Raw genomic sequence first — 19708 nt, 5'->3', positions numbered from 1 at the left:
TGTGCTGAAGCTAATCTGCATAGGTGACAAACCCCACAATGCAGAAGAGGTGTGGACAGCTCTGAAACAGCAGACAGATCACTGGCTCACACCTCTGAACCTAAAGCCAGGAAAGGTCGTGTGTAACAATGGCCGGAACCTGGTGGCGGCTTTGAGGCGAGGCCAGCTGACACATGTTCCATGCGTGGCCCATGTGCTCAACCTCGTGGTTCAGCGGTTTCTAAAGTCATACTCAGAGCTGTCTGATCTGCTGGTAAAAGTTCGCCGCCTGTCTGCACATTTTCGAAAGTCACCTACTGCTTCAGCCGGCCTTGCCGGCTTTCAGCGCCGTTTGCATCTTCCGGCTCACAGACTGGTGTGTGATGTCCCCACGCGTTGGAATTCAACTCTGCACATGTTGGTCAGGATATGTGAGCAGAAGAGGGCAGTTGTTGAGTACCTGCATCACCTAAGCCGTCGGGAAATGGGTCAAACTCCACACATAACACCTGAGGAGTGGAGATGGATGTCCGACCTATGTACCATCCTACAAAACTTTGAGGACTCCACCAAGATGGTGAGTGGTGATGACGCCATTATTAGCGTCACCATACCGCTTCTCTGCCTTCTAAAACGGTCTCTGCTTAAAAACAAACATGATGCATTGCAGGCGGAGCGCGATGAGTTGGAGCAAGAAACAGTAGTGGGTGTGGGTGATAACACACAGCCCAGCCTCGTCTCATCACAACGAAAAGTGGAGGACTATGACGAGGAGGAGGATGAAGACATGGAGCAACTCTCCGGCCAAATTGAGGATATGACATGCACACCAGTCATATCCTCGGTTCAGCGTGGCTGGCCAGAGGACAGGGTAGATGAGGAGGAGGAGGACAGCATGTTCAGTCATCGTGTTGGTCAGGATACTGAAGTACTGGCTGTTAAGAGTCTGGCGCACATGGCTGACTTTATGGTAAGCTGCCTGTCTCGTGACCCTCGCGTTAAGAACATCTTGGCCGACAATCATTACTGGTTGGTAACACTGTTAGACCCACGCTACAAGGAGAACTTTATGTCTCTTATTCCCGAGGCGGAGAGGTCAGCCAAAATGCAGCAGTTCCGGAAGGCCATAGTCACGGAAGTAGGCAAAGCATTCCCCTCACAAAACGCTAGCGGCATAGGTCAGGAATCAGTGGACAACCAAGGCGTACAGCCGAGAGAGGCACAAGTCCAATCCGCCAGAGGTAGGGGAACAGTCTTTAAGATGTGGGACAGTTTTCTCAGCCCCTCACGTACCACAGCCCCTGAGGTGCGGGGTAGTGCCACAAGAAATCCTAAGTTTGCCCAGATGCTCAAGGAGTACCTTTGCAGATCGAACAACTGTACTCCGACATTCCTCTGTGCCTTACAATTATTGGGTATCCAAGGTGGACACGTGGCATGAATTGGCTCTCTACGCCTTGGAAGTCCTGGCCTGCCCTGCCGCTAGTGTTTTGTCAGAGCGTGTTTTTAGTGCCGCAGGTGGAATCATTACAGATAAACGCACCCGCCTGTCAACTGAAAATGCTGACAGGCTGACTCTGATCAAGATGAACAAGGGTTGGATTGGGCCAGACTTCACCACACCACCAGCAAATGAGAGCGGAATTTAAAGTTTGTAACGGGAATTTGCCATGTACCTCCACTCACCCATGGGTACACACTTCTGGACTTTGGATAATCGCTGGACTGCTCCTCCTTCTCCTCATGCGCCACCATGATGACCGTTACAATAGTTAGGCCTTTGTTTCAGGTATACCCCCAGTGGTAAATTTTTTCGCCCATTCTTTCAGAATGGACATTACAACGACAGGAGACCCGCTCCTTTGCAATGGGAACAATGTTTTGAGGCCCTCATGCACGTCTCTATCCAGGGACAATGTGGAGCCTCCCAATTTTTGGCTGCCCTGCCTAAGGGCTATACTACAATACACCCACTTCCTGACAATGGACACTTCAGGTTTACAGGCCCTCATGCACGTCTCTATCCAGGGACAACGTGGAGCCTCCCAATTTTTGGCTGCCCTGCCAAAGGGCTATACTACAATAGACCCACTTCCTTACAATGGGCACTTCAGGTTTACAGGCCCTCATGCACGTCTCTATCCAGGGACAACGTGGAGCCTCCCAATTTTTGGCTGCCCTGCCAAAGGGCTATACTACAATAGACCCACTTCCTTACAATGGGCACTTCAGGTTTACAGGCCCTCATGCACGTCTCTATCCAGGGACAATGTGGAGCCTCCCAATTTTTGGCTGCCCTGCCTAAGGGCTATACTACAATAGACCCACTTCCTTACAATGGGCACTTCAGGTTTACAGGCCCTCATGCACGTCTGTATGCAGGGGCATTGGTGAACCTCACAATTTTGGACTGCCCTGGCAAAGGAAAATACTACAAAGACTCACTTCCTCAAAATGGGCACAGTAGACTCAAGAGGCCTTCATGTACGTCTCTTCTCAGGGACATCGGAGTGCCACACAATGTTTTACGTAAAATCTTTCATGTTTTAATCTCAAAAAGTAACATACACCAGCTCTATCTCACTATTGGGTATGTGCCCTTAACATTTCCGCCATGAAAATTCATTTTGGTGTCATTTTGAAGGTTTTCTGGTGAGTCCGTAAAAATGGCGTAAAACGCGGACAAAATTGTTCACAGCTGTGACTTTTGAGTTATAAATGCTTCAAGGGGTCTTCCCCATGCTGTTGCCATGTCATTTGAGCACTCTTCTGAGACTTTTGTGACATTTTTAGGGTTTCTACATGCTGCCGGGGGTCATTTCATAAAAATACTCGGGTCTCCCATAGGATAACATTGGGCTCGGTGCTCGGGCCAAGTACACGAGTATCTTGGGATGCTCGGCCCGAGCCTCGACCACCCGAGCTTTTTAGTACTCGCTCATCACTAATAAATATATATATAGCCACTACATCCGGTCAAATAACATGGTTATAGTAAAATACAATCATCATAGTATAAACCAGTATAGGTAAGAATACTATATTCCTGGAATAGAGGTCATAGAATTGGCTCGAAAAGAGGACCTGCGCGTGTTAGTAATCTGTCATCAGTAAAAATTCACATCTCATTCAGTGCAGGTTACCATATGACCTAAATGGCTCAGGCAATCATGGCATCACATTACCCATTGTAAATTGGTGGATCAGCACTGTTCAACCTCCACCCGAATGTACATTTCACAATAGAATGCTTCCTCAGGGGTCTGCTGTTAATCGATATACCCTCACCTTTTATAGTGTGGTCAACCAAATGAGTCTCACCTGCGATCACACTCCGGCGCATGTGCGTTGACGTCCACCGGCCCTCCCGGGAGCGCCGCTCGTCAGCATCGCACGTGCGTGCTCAGTGGCTCAGAACGCCAATGATCACGTGCGTCGCCCATGACAGCGGTGCCACCCGGGGGATGGGTGGAGAGCAGCGGGCACGCGCACAGGAACACACCTGGGACTGATCACATCCACTAGAATGCGGCACCATACACACCAGTACTCCGCATGTCATTCTATGTGGATACGAGGTATGTGACATGTTTGCCTCACAAAATATATACAGGGTGATTAATGTTCGTGATGACTTGGTTCCCAGGTGGTGTGGGATATCACCAGGAGATAAATGCAGTTCCATTGGGATCAGTTTCACATACAAGGTGCTCCTCAGGATGGCAAGGGAGAAATTACCTGTCAACAAATACACAAATTAAAATAGCTTAAAAACAAACAGTGTAGGAGAGTAATGGAAATATAACAACTGTTTAAAGTACTAATAAGTATCATAGATGCTGCGCAAAAATCCAAAACCAGACCTAGAAGGCCAATTTTAAGATCTATTTTAAGACTAAGGTGGACCATGGACTAATTCACAAAAAACATGCAAATGAGTTAATTTCGTTTAGCCCTATAGGTGATTCCGTTTGCAGCAGGGTGATCCATTTACATTCCTGCTGCAGCAGTTTTATTATGTTACCACCACGAATTCCTACTGACACTTGTTCAATACCCCTCACCTTAAAGGTGCAGGGATCATATCCATGTTTAAGTTTGAAATGTCGTGGGATTGTTTTTAAATCCTCCAAACTGGTAACAGTTTTTGCCGCAAGAATGTCACGGACATGTTCTCTCGTCCGGACTCGCAGTTGGCGAGATGTCAACCCGATATAAATCAGGTTGCATCCGCAAACCGCGTAGTATATAACCTGCGTAGTGGAGCAGGTGATATACTGTCGGATTGTAAATTCTTTATCACCCCCAGAAGACTTAAGGCTACTTTACACACTGCGATATCGGTCCCGATATCGCTAGTGTGGGTACCCGCCCCCATCTGTTGCGCGACACGGGCAAATCGCTGCCCGTGCTGCACAACATTGCCCAGAGCCGTCACACATACTTACCTGTTCGGCGACGTCGCTGTGACCGGCGAACCGCCTCCTTTCTAAGGGGGCGGTCCGTGCGGCGTCACAGCGACGTCACTGAAGCGTCACTGAACCGCCGCCCAATAGCAGCGGAGGGGCGGAGATGAGCGGGACGTAACATCCCGCTCACCTTCTTCCTTCTGCATAGCAGCCGGGAGGCAGGTAAGGAGAGGTTCCTCGTTCCTGCGGTGTCACACGGAGCGATGTGTGCTGCCGCAGGAACGAGGAACAACTTCGTTACTGCTGCAGTAACGATTTTAAAGAATGGACCCCCATGTCGCCGATTAGCGATTTTGCAACGATGCAAAATCGCTTATCGGTGTCACACGCAACGGCATCACTAATGCGGCCAGATGTGCGTCACAAATTCCGTGACCCCAACGACTCCGCATTAGCGATGTCGCAGCGTGTAAAGCCCCCTTTAAACATTTTCATTCTACTCATATTGGCACATGCCTTGCATCCACCATACAGATAAAACCCCGATTGGTGGGCCCGTCCCAAATGGTTTGTTGGTAGTTGCCACATAGTGGCTTCTAACCAACAAATCTTTCAGATTTTTGTTTCTTTTATAAGACATCTGGGGGTAATCCAATAGGTAGTTCTTCAAAGTTGGTTCAGTTTGGAGAACTGACCAGTGACGCTGTAAGATTTTCTTAATTTCCTCACTTTGTGAGTAGAAGGTCGAAATTAATCTAATATGGTCATTATCCTTGGAAGTTCGTTTTGAAGACTGGAGTAGGCGTTCTCTGGTAGAGTTCTTTGCCCTGTTGTAGCCTTCTTTGATGGCTCTGTTACTGTACCCTCGTGACTGGAATCTCTTTCTCAATATCTCTGCCTGATGTTCAAATTTTTGTGGGGTGGAACAGATCCGCTTCGTTCTCATGAACTGACCAACTGGAATAGCTTTGATGGTTGTGTAATGTTGACTAGACCCAGCATGCAGCAGGGAGTCATCTATGTGTGTTTTGTACACTGTCACACTTCAATTTTATGTGTTTATGTATGTCTTTTTTAATGTTGTTGTAATTATTTTGTAATAAAAGTAATTTTCTTAATTTTTAAATACGCAATTGCTCCTGTGTTTTCTCTTTATACATTATCAAATTCGAATATTGTAAGAATAAGCTTCTTACCTTTTGATACAGCTTGAGTTGCCTTTCTGAGGAAGGCAAGGTGGTTGGATCAGCGGTTCTCAGGAATCCCTGTCCCTGTTCAGGCACCAGATTTTGTTGTCACCATTCAGCATGGGACATAAAAGATTTTGTGTGTGTGTGGTCCTAATTAAATTAAATAGATCATGTATGTATGTATGTATGTATGTATGTATGTATAGGAGACACCCCTCTGAGACAATAAAGTATCAGACGTAGCTCTCCCTTTGTCTCAAATAAATAAAAGATTACATCATCATCACTCATTTATATAAGACTGTAAACTTTTTAGTTTCACATTCCTGAACGTCACTTTTAACAAAGAAACTGAAACTATAGAAGTCCTTATCTAACGTAGACAGGAGGTCTCTGCTGCATTACACCAGGGGAGACACAGTACAGACTCTTATGGTCATGTCACACACAACGACAGCGACATCGTCGCTGCTGTCGCCATTTTCTGTGACGTAGCAGCGACCGTGCTAGCGATGTCACTGTGTGTGACATCCTGCAACGACCTGGCCCCTGCTGTGAGGTCGCCGGTTGTTGCTGAATGTCCTGGACCATTTTTTGGACGTTGCTCTCCCGCTGTGAAGCACACATCGATGTGTGTGAGACAGAGACAAACTAAACGTGCAGGGAGCCGGCTTCTGCGGACGCTGGTAACCAAGGTAAATATCGGGTAACCAAGCAAAGGCTTTGCTTGGTTACCCGATATTTACCTTTGTTACCAGCGTCCGCAGCTTCTTGAAGCCGGCTGCCTGCATACGTAGCCAAGGTACACATCGGGTAACTATAAGCAAAGCGGTTTGCATGTTAATCCGTTGTGTACTCTGGCTACGAGTGCATTCAGCCAGCGCTAAGCGGTGTGCACTTGTAACCAAGGTAAATATCGGGTAACCAAGCGAAGCACTTTGCTTGGTTACCCGATATTTACCTTAGTTACCAAGCGCAGCATCGCTTCCACGCGTCGCTGCTGGCTGGGGGCTGGTCACTGGTGAAATCAGCCTGTTTGACAGCTCACCAGCGACCAGGTAACGACGCAGCAGCGATCCAGATAAGGTCAGATCGTCGTCGTGATCGCTGCTGCGTCGCTACGTGTGACCTAGGCTTTAAGGTCCCGTCACACACAACGAGATCGCTACCGAGATCGTTGCTGCGTCACCGTTTCTGTGACGCAGTAACGATCTTGCCAGCGATCTCGTTATGTGTGACACCTACCAGCGATCAAGCCCCTGCTGTGAGATCGCTAATCGTTCCGAAGGGTCCGGAGCATTTTCTTCAAAGGTGATGTCCTGCTGGGCAGGACACATCGCTGTGTTTGACACCTAACAATGACCTCCTATACAGTTCGCTCATCGTTACTGCATCGTTGGTAAGGTCTGACTGTGTGACATCTCACCAGCGATCTCCCAGTGACTTACCAGCGATCCTTATCAGGTCACATCGTTTTCGGGATCACTGGTAAGTCGTTACATGTGACGGGGGCTTTACACAAAGACAAAATGGAGTGTAGATTTAACAAAATTAATTCTGCGCTCATTCAAGCAATACACAAATGGATGAGTAAAGCATACAACTTGTCTATAAAAAAAAAATAAAGAAAAAAAAAATTCTCCATCAAAAATTAAAAAAAATGTGTAAAAAGATGAATAATTTGTAAATGATCCATTATAAAAAGTACACAACCGTAATGACATAAAATGAACTCTTTATTAACAGATAGTAAAAGTCTATTAATATTTACTAAAACAGACATTCTATTCATGACTATGGCTTCACTCCTGTGTAATAAGCCTTGATTTCCGAGCAAAACATTTCCCACATTCTGAACATGAATATGGCTTCTCTCCTGTGTGAATTCTCTCATGTCTAATAATATGTGCTTTCAGAGCAAAACATTTCTCACATTCTGAACATGAATATAGCTTTTCTCCTATGTGAATTCTCTCATGTTTAACAAGATCTGATTTCCGAGCAAAACATTTTCCACATTCTGAACATGAATATGGCTTCTCTCCTGTGTGAATTATCTCATGTCTAATAATATGTGCTTTCCGAGCAAAACATTTCCCACATTCTGAACATGAATATGGCTTCACTCCTGTGTGAATTCTCTCATGTTTAACAAGATCTGATTTGCAAGCAAAACATTTCTCACATTCTGAACATGAATATGGCTTCTCTCCTGTGTGAATTCTCTCATGTTTAACAAGATCTGATTTGCAAGCAAAACATTTCTCACATTCTGAACATGAATATGGCTTCATGCCTGTGTGAATGCTCTCATGTGTAATGAGATTTGATTTGCAAGCAAAACATTTCTCACATTCTGAACATGAATATGGCTTCACGCCTGTGTGAATGCTCTCATGTGTAATGAGATTTGATTTGCAAGCAAAACATTTCTCACATTCTGCACATGAATATGGCTTCATTCCTGTGTGAATTCTCTCATGTCTAATGAGATTTGATTTGTTAGCAAAACATTTCTCACATTCTGAACATGAATATAGCTTTTCTCCTGTGTGAATTCTCTCATGTTTAACAAGATCTGATTTGCAAGCAAAACATTTCTCACATTCTGCACATGAATATGGCTTCATTCCTGTGTGAATTCTCTCATGTCTAATGAGATTTGATTTGTTAGCAAAACATTTCTCACATTCTGAACATGAATATAGCTTTTCTCCTGTGTGAATTCTCTCATGTTTAATGAGATTTGATTTGTTAGCAAAACATTTCCCACATTCTGCACATGAATATGGCTTCGCTTCTTTGTTACTTTCACTTTCCTTAGCATTCTGTGTGGAACTCCTGGTACCGTCATCTGCCATAAATAAAATTGAAGTTATAAGCTTTTAATAATATAACCTCAAACATACACAGACACACATAAATCCATACAAATTCCAAAGAAAGTGTGTAGTGTTCTACTTTAAAAGGCCTATGTGACAGAAAATACCCAAAATGACATCAATTTAAAAACTGCACCCTTCGAAGTGCTCAAAACGACATTCAATAAAACATATCTACAAAAGCATATCCAGTGGCACTCAATAATATAAGGATACTTTGGCACTGCATTACTGCTGTAGGAATATTAGAAAAAAGGGATTAATACATAGGTAATGAGAAAAATGAGTAAAACGACATAGGCATTGCATTACTGCTTTAGAGATATTTGTAAAGTGAGATTCTTAGTTTATGTATTGACCAATCCATGTGAGCCCGATAACCGTGACAAGCACCTGACCAAGCACTCTGCCCTATAGCCAGGGTGTGTCCACCATCTTATTTAGCCAGGAAGCAGAAATGCAGATTTTTTAACCACACAGAGGCATTTAAGGTTAGGTTCCCAATAGAATAAGATCACCTTGTCAAGGTGATCGGGCTCACATGGATTGGCCAATACATAAGCTAAGAATCTCTCTTTGCAAATATCTCTAAAGCCAGTAATGCAATGCCTATGTCTTTTTACTCATTTTTCACATTAGCTATGTATTTATCCCTTTTTTGTAATATTCCTACAGCAATAATGCATCACAGAAATTAAAGCAATGTGGAAGGAAAAAAAAAAACATTTTAATTTTTCCCACAAAAGTGTTGCTTTACCACAAATTTTTATTTTCCCAAGGGTAAGATGAGAAAATGGACCATATAATTCTGTTGTGCAATTTCTCGTGTGTACGCCGATATCCCAGGACTCGGAAGGGAAGGAGCACCATTTGACTTTTGGAGAACAGAACTGGCTGAACTAGAGGATGCCATGTCACGTTTCTAAAGCCCTTGATGTGCCTAAACAGAGGAACACCCCACAAATTATCTCATTTTGAAATCTACACCACTGAAGGAATGTATCTAGGTGTGGAGATCATAGACGTACCCTTATATAGGGCAAGGGGTCTTTAGCAGACCCCAGCTATTATGGCGACCCATATGCACCCAATGATAAATGTTGCTGGGGGTGTTGGATATGTGGAACGTTGTACCCCATAGGCTGCGAGCTGCGAATGCTGCTGTCAAAGATTGAAAAGTTAACAGCAGTGGGTGAAGCTTACCTCCACTGAATAACTCAGACATCATCTGCTGCCAATAACGGAGACTCAGCTTCTGAGCCCGCAAGAAGCAATAGGATGTAATAATACGTTACATATCGAGAAGGGGTTAAAGAAAACCTGGCAGCTACAAAAACACTGTTTACCTGCAGATATAGTGGTAATCTGAGTACCTAGCATTTAAATGATCTCTATCTGGTTTATTAGAACAGTGTGTGACGCTAATCACTGCATGGACAAGCCGTGAGGCAGGGTTGTCAAATGTTCTGGGGTCAGATACAAAGAGAACATGCCATGAACTAAGGGGAAAGACAAAGGCGTAGTCAGCTCTGGGGTCAGAATATCAGGAGGATAGCGGATATGGGCAAATGGATGGTCAGAGGAGGTCCAAGGTCTCCCAGCTATAGATCAGAGCACAGATAACCAAGACCCACGTTCGCAGGGAGCCACAGTGGCATCTGACTGTGTTCACAGGCAACCTAAAATTAGTTTCTCAGCCTCAGCTGAGTGTTTTACACTGTTTTCCTGTCGTGTGGAGTGGTTTGTGGCTTCTTGAGACTCAGGGGGCTAATTTCTTTTCAGCTGTCTTCTCCCCATTTAAGGTTTGAGATTCCTCTTGTTACTGCAGATGATACCTTTAGTTTATGCTCCTGTCATTCCGGTTTTTGTGGCGATTCTTTGTGGGGTTTGCATCTCCACTCCCGGTGGGGGGGGGGTTAGATCATGGTTTGGACAGGTGTTAGTGTGGCACCCCAGGGTTCAGTTGCCACAAATATACCTGTACCCGGGGCAGGGAAGGATCTCCACATCAGGTAATCCCACATACAACACTTCCACTCCAAGCCTGGAGGGGGAGCTCTACAAGCAGAGTTCAGGTGAGGTCCCCTTTAAATCCAGGTTTGGAGGCGGAGTTAAACAGACAGTTGGAGAAAAGGAGACTGTGCGAGCAGAGAGTGAGGGAAGACATCAAAATGGAGAGGGCTGTGCTTAGCCCGTACGAGCAACTGTGTGACCGCCTGAGGGGTCAGGAGTGAGGCAAAAGAGGAGTGACCGGGGAGGTGGAGCCAGATCGGTTCATCCCCAAGGAACAGCGCTGATTACCGGACACCGGCGTCAGAGTTTGTGAGGGATCTAATCTACCCAGCAATAAAGACCGGAGGCCAGGGAGACTCCAGGTCTCCTGGCCGCAGCAGCACCTGAAGGCAAAGCCGCTACACAGAGCTTAGGGACCGCAGTGAGTACAGCAGTGCCCCTTAGAGAAGCTCCTGCCGCCTGCCATACAGGTGAAGACAGTGAGAGAGGGACAAGGTATAGCTACAGGCAGCCTAGTACGAAGGAGAGAGACAGCGCAGCAGGGAGGCCTCACAACTAACCTGGGGCAGAGATCCTGAACTGTTCCCAGATTACCCAAAAACTGTCACATCAGAAACTGAACCCATTTTTCATAACACCTGCAAGTAAAACCTGGTCAGAGTTAATAAATTGGTGTGACGCACTTTATTTCTTCATCTGAGGAGCCATAGGCTGCTGCACTAAAGTGACAGTTGAAAAGGCTGTGAGGAAAAACCGCCATATCTGTGTAGAGACTGCTAAAACTGCCCTGGGGATCCCGCTTCACCTACGGGAAGCGTAAACAACTGGCTGCCTAACCATCACCCCAGAGGTCTGACCTGCAGCCCCAGTAACCATACTGGAACCGTAGGTGGCGTCACGAAAGTTTTATTTTTTTTTAATTTTCTTTATTATTATTATTTACTGACTTTCAGCGAACACCAGGGCCATGGAACTGGGCACAGGCCCCCGTGACATAATCCCATTAACCAACACCTGGAACCGAGTACGCCACGGCCCTGGGGCGGGTCACTAGGGTTAAGCTGGAGGTCCAGACCTGGATACCATCAAGCCTACCTCTGGGATCAGGGACAGCACAAGTTCCCTAGTTTGAGGGCCCGTTTTAGGGTCCCTGCTCCAGCTATCCTGGCACCTCCATGATACTCTGGGTTTAGGACTGATTACTCAGAACAGGGAACCCCTGAAAAAACCAAGCACCTCCCAGTTTCAGATTGAACTGAGCTTTCACTCAACAAACAGCTTGGCACGACCCGGATTCCATAGGGAGCCAAAATTGTCACTCACTGCGTACAAGACAGAGGATAGAGTGTGACACAGTAACTACAAGGAGAAAATGCAGTTACATTCTCCCAGCAGCTGCTCACTTCCAGTCACCAGCAGTGGGAGAGGCTGTAACAGTCACCACTCACTAGATAGTGGGTGCACAGTAATCAACCCTCTTGTTCCTTGGCTGACAGCCTGTGAGCGGTAAGTGTTACTGTTTCCCGCAGTGCATCGGTGACTGTATACGAGCGGCAGCAGGGAGAATGTAAAATTAATTTTCTCCTTGCAGCTGGGAATGTGACTGTTCTTGTTATTTAATGGTGACTCTTCACTGAGGAGGGTTACCTGTGGAAAGGTCTCTACTCCGTTCATCACTCCGCACATCCATTTCTCCTTTTTCCATTGTGTCTGCAGCGTTCTGCATATCTTTTCCCTGAATTTCAAAGCTGTAAAATAAATAATGTAAAAGTCACGGACAGAAGGAAAAGTCATGTGGAAGGTTCTAGATGGACGCTTCTGCTACCAGAGCCGTGTGGCCCGAGACCAATCCATGCATGGCCTCTACGCCTCCTATATCCCCCGTACTGCACCAGAGTCAGTTCAGCAGGGATAGAAGCAGACGTGGCAGGATCCACTTAGTGTGGTACATTATGACATTGGGATTTCCTTCATTGTTTGGACGCCCTAATGCTTATTTTTCCATCATTTTAGAATTGGTTTAGTCACAATGTTATATTTTTGAAAGTCTTTTTGAGGAAAATTAGTTTTATTCAATTGTTTTTCTTTAACGGGACGAACAGAGGTGTACATAGAATCATGGGACCCCATAGCGGAGGTTCTAATTGGTACCCCCTCCCCCCAAAAATAAAAATGTAATTAATATTCAACTGGGTCATATAAGAACCTCTCACAACTTTACAGCCCTTACAAAGTAACTTTCCTCCTAATGAAGCCCAAAGATTCCCCTTTCACTGCCCCATAATGTATAATACAAGCACTGTATGATACCTCCACAGGGACGTCCTCCACACCAGGGCTGAGGAGAAAAACGAGAAGTTTCCATCCACTCTCTATACAGACATCTGCCGGTTTTTCCCTCCACTCTCTATACAGACATCTGCTGGTTTTTCCCTCCACTCTCTATACAGACACATCTGCAGGTTTTTCCCTCCGCTCTCTATACAGACACATCTACAGGTTTTTCCATCCGCTCTCTATACAGATACATCTGCAGGTTTTTCCCTCCGCTCTCTATACAGACACATCTGCAGGTTTTTCTCACTATCTGACATCAAAATCAGAATAAAGTGAAGAAATAAATCCGGCATTCAAAATATTTTCAATTTTTTTTTTTATTTTTTAAATCCAGTGAATAAAGGCCACAATGTGAGTCAATAAGTGACGCTTCGGTCCTTCCTTGGACCTTTATCAAACTCACACTATAAAGATACATAAGAAAAATGCAAAGTGAATATTATGGGATATTGCAGCCGCTGGGGACGAGGCCATGTTCCAATTGTGCCCATTTTCTGTTCTATAGATAAATCTTTTCTATGTTTCCACAAGTAATATGTAAGATGTTTGCTCTAATATTCATGTACCGTATTTTTCGGACTATAAGACGCACCCTGGTTTTAGAGCAGGAAAATAGAAAATAAAATTTTAAGCAAAAAATGTGGTCATGACACACTTATGGGGCGAGGATCTGCTGCTGACACTGTTATGGGTTAATGTCCCCAAATTCTCTACTAGGATACCCCATCCTGGTAATGATCCTCCTGCCTTGTATATAGAGTATATACCCCCATCCTTGCTCATATACCCCCATCCTTGCTCATAATATACCCCCATCCTTGCTCATATACCCCCATCCTTGCTCATAATATACCCCCATCCTTGCTCATAATATACCCCCATCCTTGCTCATAATATACCCCCATCCTTGCTCATAATATACCCCCATCCTTGCTCATAATATACCCCCATCCTTGCTCATAATATACCCCCATCCTGCTATACACCCCCATGCTGGTATACGGCCCGCATCCTGTGGCACATAAAAAAAAAAATAAACGTTCATACTCACCTTACCTCACTCCCTGCAGCCCCTCCTCCCGTCTGTGTCAGCAGCAGCAACGCTGAGTGGAGCCGTCCCCGTTCGCCTGCAGTACCACGATCTCCTCCTAGCTGCCGGCGGCAAGCCAGGAGGAGATCGTGGTACTGTAGGGGAACGGGGACAGGTGAGTATACTGATTCACTGCACCCCGCGCTGATGATGATGCACGGGGAGCAGTGAATACAGCCGCACATGATCACTCCAAGCTGTAGTTGCCAGGGGTGATCATGCGGCCGGCTGTTTATCCCTCGCCCATCATCCCGTCCACCTGTCAGCGCTGAGAGATAGGTGGGAGGATGGGCGGGCATATGAAATGAGTGGGCCCACGTAGTCACGGCAGGCGCTGCTGCAGCCTGCTCGTGCCCCCGATGACCCGCTCCACCGCAGCACCCTCATTCCCCGGAGCCCTACATTCAGACCATAAGACGCACCCCCCACTTTCCCCCAACATTTGGGGGGGGGGGGGAAGTGCGTCTTATGGTCCGAAAAATACGGTACCTTTGAGAGAATATTCACTTTGTATTTTTCTTATGTATCTTTATAGTGTGAGTTTTATAAAGGTCCAAGGAAGGACCGAAACGTCACTGATTGACGCACATTGTGGTCTTTAGTCACTGGATATAAAAACCCCAGATGTGCATCCATCCTTCCTACAGGCCCACCCCAGGTGTGCCCCCATCCATCAATCCATCTATCCTTCCTACAGCACCCCCCCCCAACTTGCAGTCTCTCCCCCCTGCGAGCCCCCCACAGCTTGCAGTCTCTTCCCCCTGCGAGCACCCCCAAACGTGCAGTCTCTCCCCCTGCGAGCCCCCCCCCAACGTGCAGTCTCTCCCCCCTGCGAGCCCCCCACAGCTTGCAGTCTCTCCCCCCTGCGAGCCCCCCACAGCTTGCAGTCTCTTCCCCCTGCGAGCCCCCCACAGCTTGCAGTCTCTTCCCCCTGCGAGCCCCCCACAGCTTGCAGTCTCGTCCCCCTGCGAGCACCCCCCAACGAGCAGTCACTCCCCCTGCGAACCCCCCCAACGTGCAGTCTCTCCCCCTGCGAAGCCCCCCCAACGTGCAGACGTGCAGTCTCTCCCCCCTGCGAACCCCCCGCAATGTGCAGTCTCTCCCCCCTGCGAGCCCCCCACAGCTTGCAGTCTCTTCCCCCTGCGAGCACCCCCACAGCTTGCAGTCTCTTCCCCCTGCGAGCACCCCCCAAACGTGCAGTCTCTCCCCCCTGCCAACCCCCCCAACGTGCAGTCTCTCCCCCCTGCCAACCCCCCCAACGTGCAGTCTCTCCCCCCTGCCAACCCCCCCAACGTGCAGTCTCTCCCCCCTGCCAACCCCCCCAACGTGCAGTCTCTCCTCCTGCGAACCTCTACCCTCAATGTGCAGTCTCTCCCCCTGCGAACCCCCAACGTGCAGACGTGCAGTCTCTCCCCCCTGCGAACCCCCCCAACGTGCAGTCTCTCCCCCCCAACGTGCAGTCTCTCCCCCCTGTGAGCCCCCCACAGCTTGCAGTCTCTTCCCCCTGCGAGCACCCCCAAACGTGCAGTCTCTGCCCCTGCGAACCCCCGCAAACGTGCAGTCTCTCCCCCTGCGAACCCCCCCAAACGTGCAGACATGCAGTCTCTCCCCCCTGCCAACGTGCAGTCTCTCCCCCCTGCGAGCCCCCCCCCCCAACGTGCAGTCTCTCCCCCCTGCGAGCCCCCCCCAACGTGCAGTCTCTCCCCCCTGCGATCCCCCCCCAACGTGCAGTCTCTCCCCCCTGCGATCCCCCCCCAACGTGCAGTCTCTCCCCCCTGCGAGCCCCCCCCAACGTGCAGTCTCTCCCCCCTGCGAGCCCCCCCCAACGTGCAGTCTCTCCCCCCTGTGAGCCCCCCCCAACGTGCAGTCTCTCCCCCCTGTGAGCCCCCCCAATGTACAGCCTCTTTCCCTGCTAGCCCACTCCATCGTGCAGTATCATCCAGTGTAAGCCCCCCAATATGCAGCATCTCCCAGTGTAAGCCCCCCAATATGCAGCATCGCCCCCTGCCCTGTGTAACCCCCCCTTCCTTATGGAAGCCTCCACAGCCCTGTGCTGCAGCTTCAGCCCCTTCCCTGTGATATATACACGAGCTGCAGCCCCCAGTAGTGACAGGAGACACTTTTATTTCTTACCCCAAAATCCAGTGTGACCTCAGCTCTATAACTAATGAGGAAAAGCTGAATTTTCCCCACCTCAGGGTCAGGATCCGTCCGCTCTGCACAGGAGCCCGAGCACTGCTGCTTCCGGTCACACATCGGCACGGCACGAGGAGGCCCCGCCCCTTCCGGTGACGTAATTCCCTCAAACAAATCAACTCCATTCTAGACGCTACTCTCTGGCCACTGGGATGGTAGATGATGCTAGAGAATACAGGCTGCGTGCAGGTTATGAGGTCACTTCCGGGGCGTATTCATACTGTTAGGGGGCGGTCCTTTATTCAGCGCGGCCTGCTGTATCTCTAGGGTTGCGTCTAGTTCAGAGTTGATGTTTTCTGCTCCTCTGATCTGGCTGCTTCAGCAGTGAGCGGCTATATGTATATATGTATGGATATATGTATGGTTATATGTATGGTTATATGTATGTATATATGTATGGTTATATGTATGGTTATATGTATGGTTATATGTATGGATATATGTATGGCTATATGTATGGATATATGTATGGTTATATGTATGGTTATATGTATGGTTATATGTATGGTTATATGTATGGTTATATGTATGGAGATATGTATGGATATATGTATGGATATATGTATGGTTATATGTATGGTTATATGTATGGATATATGTATGGATATATGTATGGTTATATGTATGGATATATGTATGGATATATGTATGGTTATATGTATGGTTATATGTATGGATATATGTAAGGATATATGTATGGTTATATGTATGGTTATATGTATGGAGATATGTATGGATATATGTATGGTTATATGTATGGTTATATGTATGGTTATATGTATGGATATATGTATGGTTATATGTATGGATATATGTATGGTTATATGTATGGTTATATGTATGGTTATATGTATGGTTATATGTATGGATATATGTATGGATATATGTATGGTTATATGTATGGATATATGTATGGTTATATGTATGGTTATATGTATGGATATATGTATGGATATATGTATGGTTATATGTATGGTTATATGTATGGTTATATGTATGCTTATATGTATGGTTATATGTATGGTTATATGTATGGATATATGTATGGTTATATGTATGGATATATGTATGGATATATGTATGGTTATATGTATGGTTATATGTATGGATATATGTATGGTTATATGTATGCTTATATGTATGGTTATATGTATGGTTATATGTATGGATATATGTATGGTTATATGTATGGATATATGTATGGTTATATGTATGGATATATGTATGGTTATATGTATGGATATATGTATGGTTATATGTATGGATATATGTATGGATATATGTATGGTTATATGTATGGTTATATGTATGGTTATATGTATGGTTATATGTATGGATATATGTATGGTTATATGTATGGTTATATGTATGGTTATATGTATGGCTATATGTATGGATATATGTATGGATATATGTATGGATATATGTATGGATATATGTATGGTTATATGTATGGTTATATGTATGGTTATATGTATGGTTATATGTATGGATATATGTATGGATATATGTATGGATATATGTATGGATATATGTATGGATATATGTATGGTTATATGTATGGTTATATGTATGGTTATATGTATGGATATATGTATGGTTATATGTATGGTTATATGTATGGTTATATGTATGGTTATATGTATGGATATATGTATGGATATATATATATGTGGCTATATCGGAGTTGATTTTTGGAGGCCTCATTTTCTCGACTCTGATGTAGTCGGTCACTACTGAAGTGTCTAGATCAGAGTGGGTTTTTTGTGGTCCTCATTTTCTCCGCTCTGCTGTAGACGGGTCAGTGCTGAGGTGACTAGATCGGAGTTGAATTCTTGAGGCCTCACTGTAGTCACGTGTTAGACTGCTTTCACACCTCCGGTTTCTGCAATGCGGCACAATCCGGCACTTTGCAGGAAAATCGCAACCGGTTTTTTTTGCTGCCGGTTGCGATTTTCCTGCATAGACTTTAATTAGTGCCGCATGGCCTTGCGTTCCATCCGGTTTTTGCCGCATGCGGCAGATTTAGCCGATGCGGCGGCTGGATGGAACGTTGCCCAGCACGTTTTTTTGTGCGGCAAAAAAACCGCATCGTGCCGCATTCGGCCGATGCGGCGCTTTTTTCAATGCATGCCTATGACGGCCGGATGCGGCGCGATGCGGCAAATACCGCATTCGGCCGCCGCATGCGTTTTTTTCCACTGCGCATGCTCAGTAGCATGCCGCAAGCGGCAAAAACCGGGCGGGCCGCATGGGAAAAACTTATGCAAAGGATGCGGTGTTTTCACCGCATCCGTTGCATAGCTTGCACAGCCGGATTGAGCCGCAGAGCTCAAGCCGGATGTGTGAAAGCAGCCTTAGTTCACCTCATTTTATCCACTCCGTTCTAGCTGCTTCACCAGTGAGGTGACTACATCAGAGTGGATTTTTTGATGATCTCTGTGATCTTTTCTCCATAGAACACAGTTCAGTTTCTACAGCGGGGTCTCCAGGCCTCAGAGCAGGGGTCTCCAGGCCTCAGAGCAGGGGTCTCCAGGCCTCAGAGCAGGGGTCTCCAGGCCTCAGAGCAGGGGTCTCCAGGCCTCAGAGCAGGGGTCTCCAGGCCTCAGAGCAGGGACTGGAATCAGATGTATAATTGGAATGATTTCATGTTTTTATTTATTAGATAAATTGTTATATTTATTATTTTTTTCCAAAGGGCAAATTTTTATTTTCATTATTATTATAACTTACATTGTATTATTGCTTTTTACAATATAAATAATGACACACAGCGCTGATTGTTCAGTTTTGCTGGAATTTTAATTTTACCGTATTTCCACAAGTCGTGGCCGCAGGACTGGCATTGAAAGAGTAGGCGGAGCCTCACAAGGAAAAACGGAACCGCGCAGCTGACAGTCTTCATAACTTACCACATTGGATCAGAGTGGATTTTTTAAGGATCTCTCTGTAGCCTTCATTCTATACAGTTTGCTACTAAGGTGACTGAAATTCAGGTTTTTGAAAAGTGGGAGGAGCCTTACGGCGAAAAACGTAACAGAGCGCAGCCGAGAAAGTGCTTATAATTTCACACATTGTGTCGTAGCGGAGTTTTTGAGGACCTCATTTTAGCCACTACATTATGTACATTTGGTACTGAGGTGACTGGAATGGATTTTTTCGAAGAGTGGGAGGAGCCTCAAAGCAAAAACCGTAACAGAGCGCAGCTGAAAGTCCTCATAATATCCACATTGTGTCGTGGATTTTTTGAGGACCTCATTTTAGCCACTACATTATGTACATTTGGTACTGAGGTGACTGGAATGGATTTTTTCGAAGAGTGGGAAGAGCCTCAAAGCAAAAAAAGCTTTGCGCAGCCGCAGCCGAGCTGAGCGCAGCCGAAAGTCCTCATAATATACACATTGAATCGGAGTGGATTTTTTGAGGACCTCATTTTAGCCACTACATTCTAGATGATTCACTAGTGAGCTGTCTAGATTGGGCCCTTGAGTCACTGTGGCCCCGCGGACCTCCTGCCGACGATCGTACTTTCATTTATATCAGCATCACCATCACAGATGCCAATACAATTGAAAGGAACAATGAGAGGAGGAGCAGAACACTCTATTTCTA

General features: G+C 46.2%; 1 protein-coding gene across 1 annotated transcript; it reads right to left on the bottom strand.

The window, feature by feature from the left end:
- Positions 1 to 7306: 7306 nt before the first annotated feature.
- LOC142277324 (uncharacterized) lies at positions 7307 to 16156 on the bottom strand. The gene is made up of 3 exons (XM_075332634.1): positions 16094 to 16156; positions 12121 to 12221; positions 7307 to 8432 (listed from the first exon to the last, which is right to left on the bottom strand). The coding sequence occupies exons 2-3, from the start codon at positions 12197 to 12199 to the stop codon at positions 7381 to 7383; spliced, it is 1131 nt and encodes a 376-aa protein (XP_075188749.1). The 5' UTR covers positions 12200 to 12221; positions 16094 to 16156; the 3' UTR covers positions 7307 to 7380.
- Positions 16157 to 19708: the final 3552 nt, after the last annotated feature.

The sequence above is a fragment of the Anomaloglossus baeobatrachus genome, unplaced genomic scaffold, assembly GCF_048569485.1.
Source record: "Anomaloglossus baeobatrachus isolate aAnoBae1 unplaced genomic scaffold, aAnoBae1.hap1 Scaffold_41, whole genome shotgun sequence".
NCBI classification, from domain to species: domain Eukaryota; kingdom Metazoa; phylum Chordata; class Amphibia; order Anura; family Aromobatidae; genus Anomaloglossus; species Anomaloglossus baeobatrachus.
Note: the sequence above shows the minus strand (reverse complement) of the source record. Positions and strands in the feature narration are given on the sequence as shown.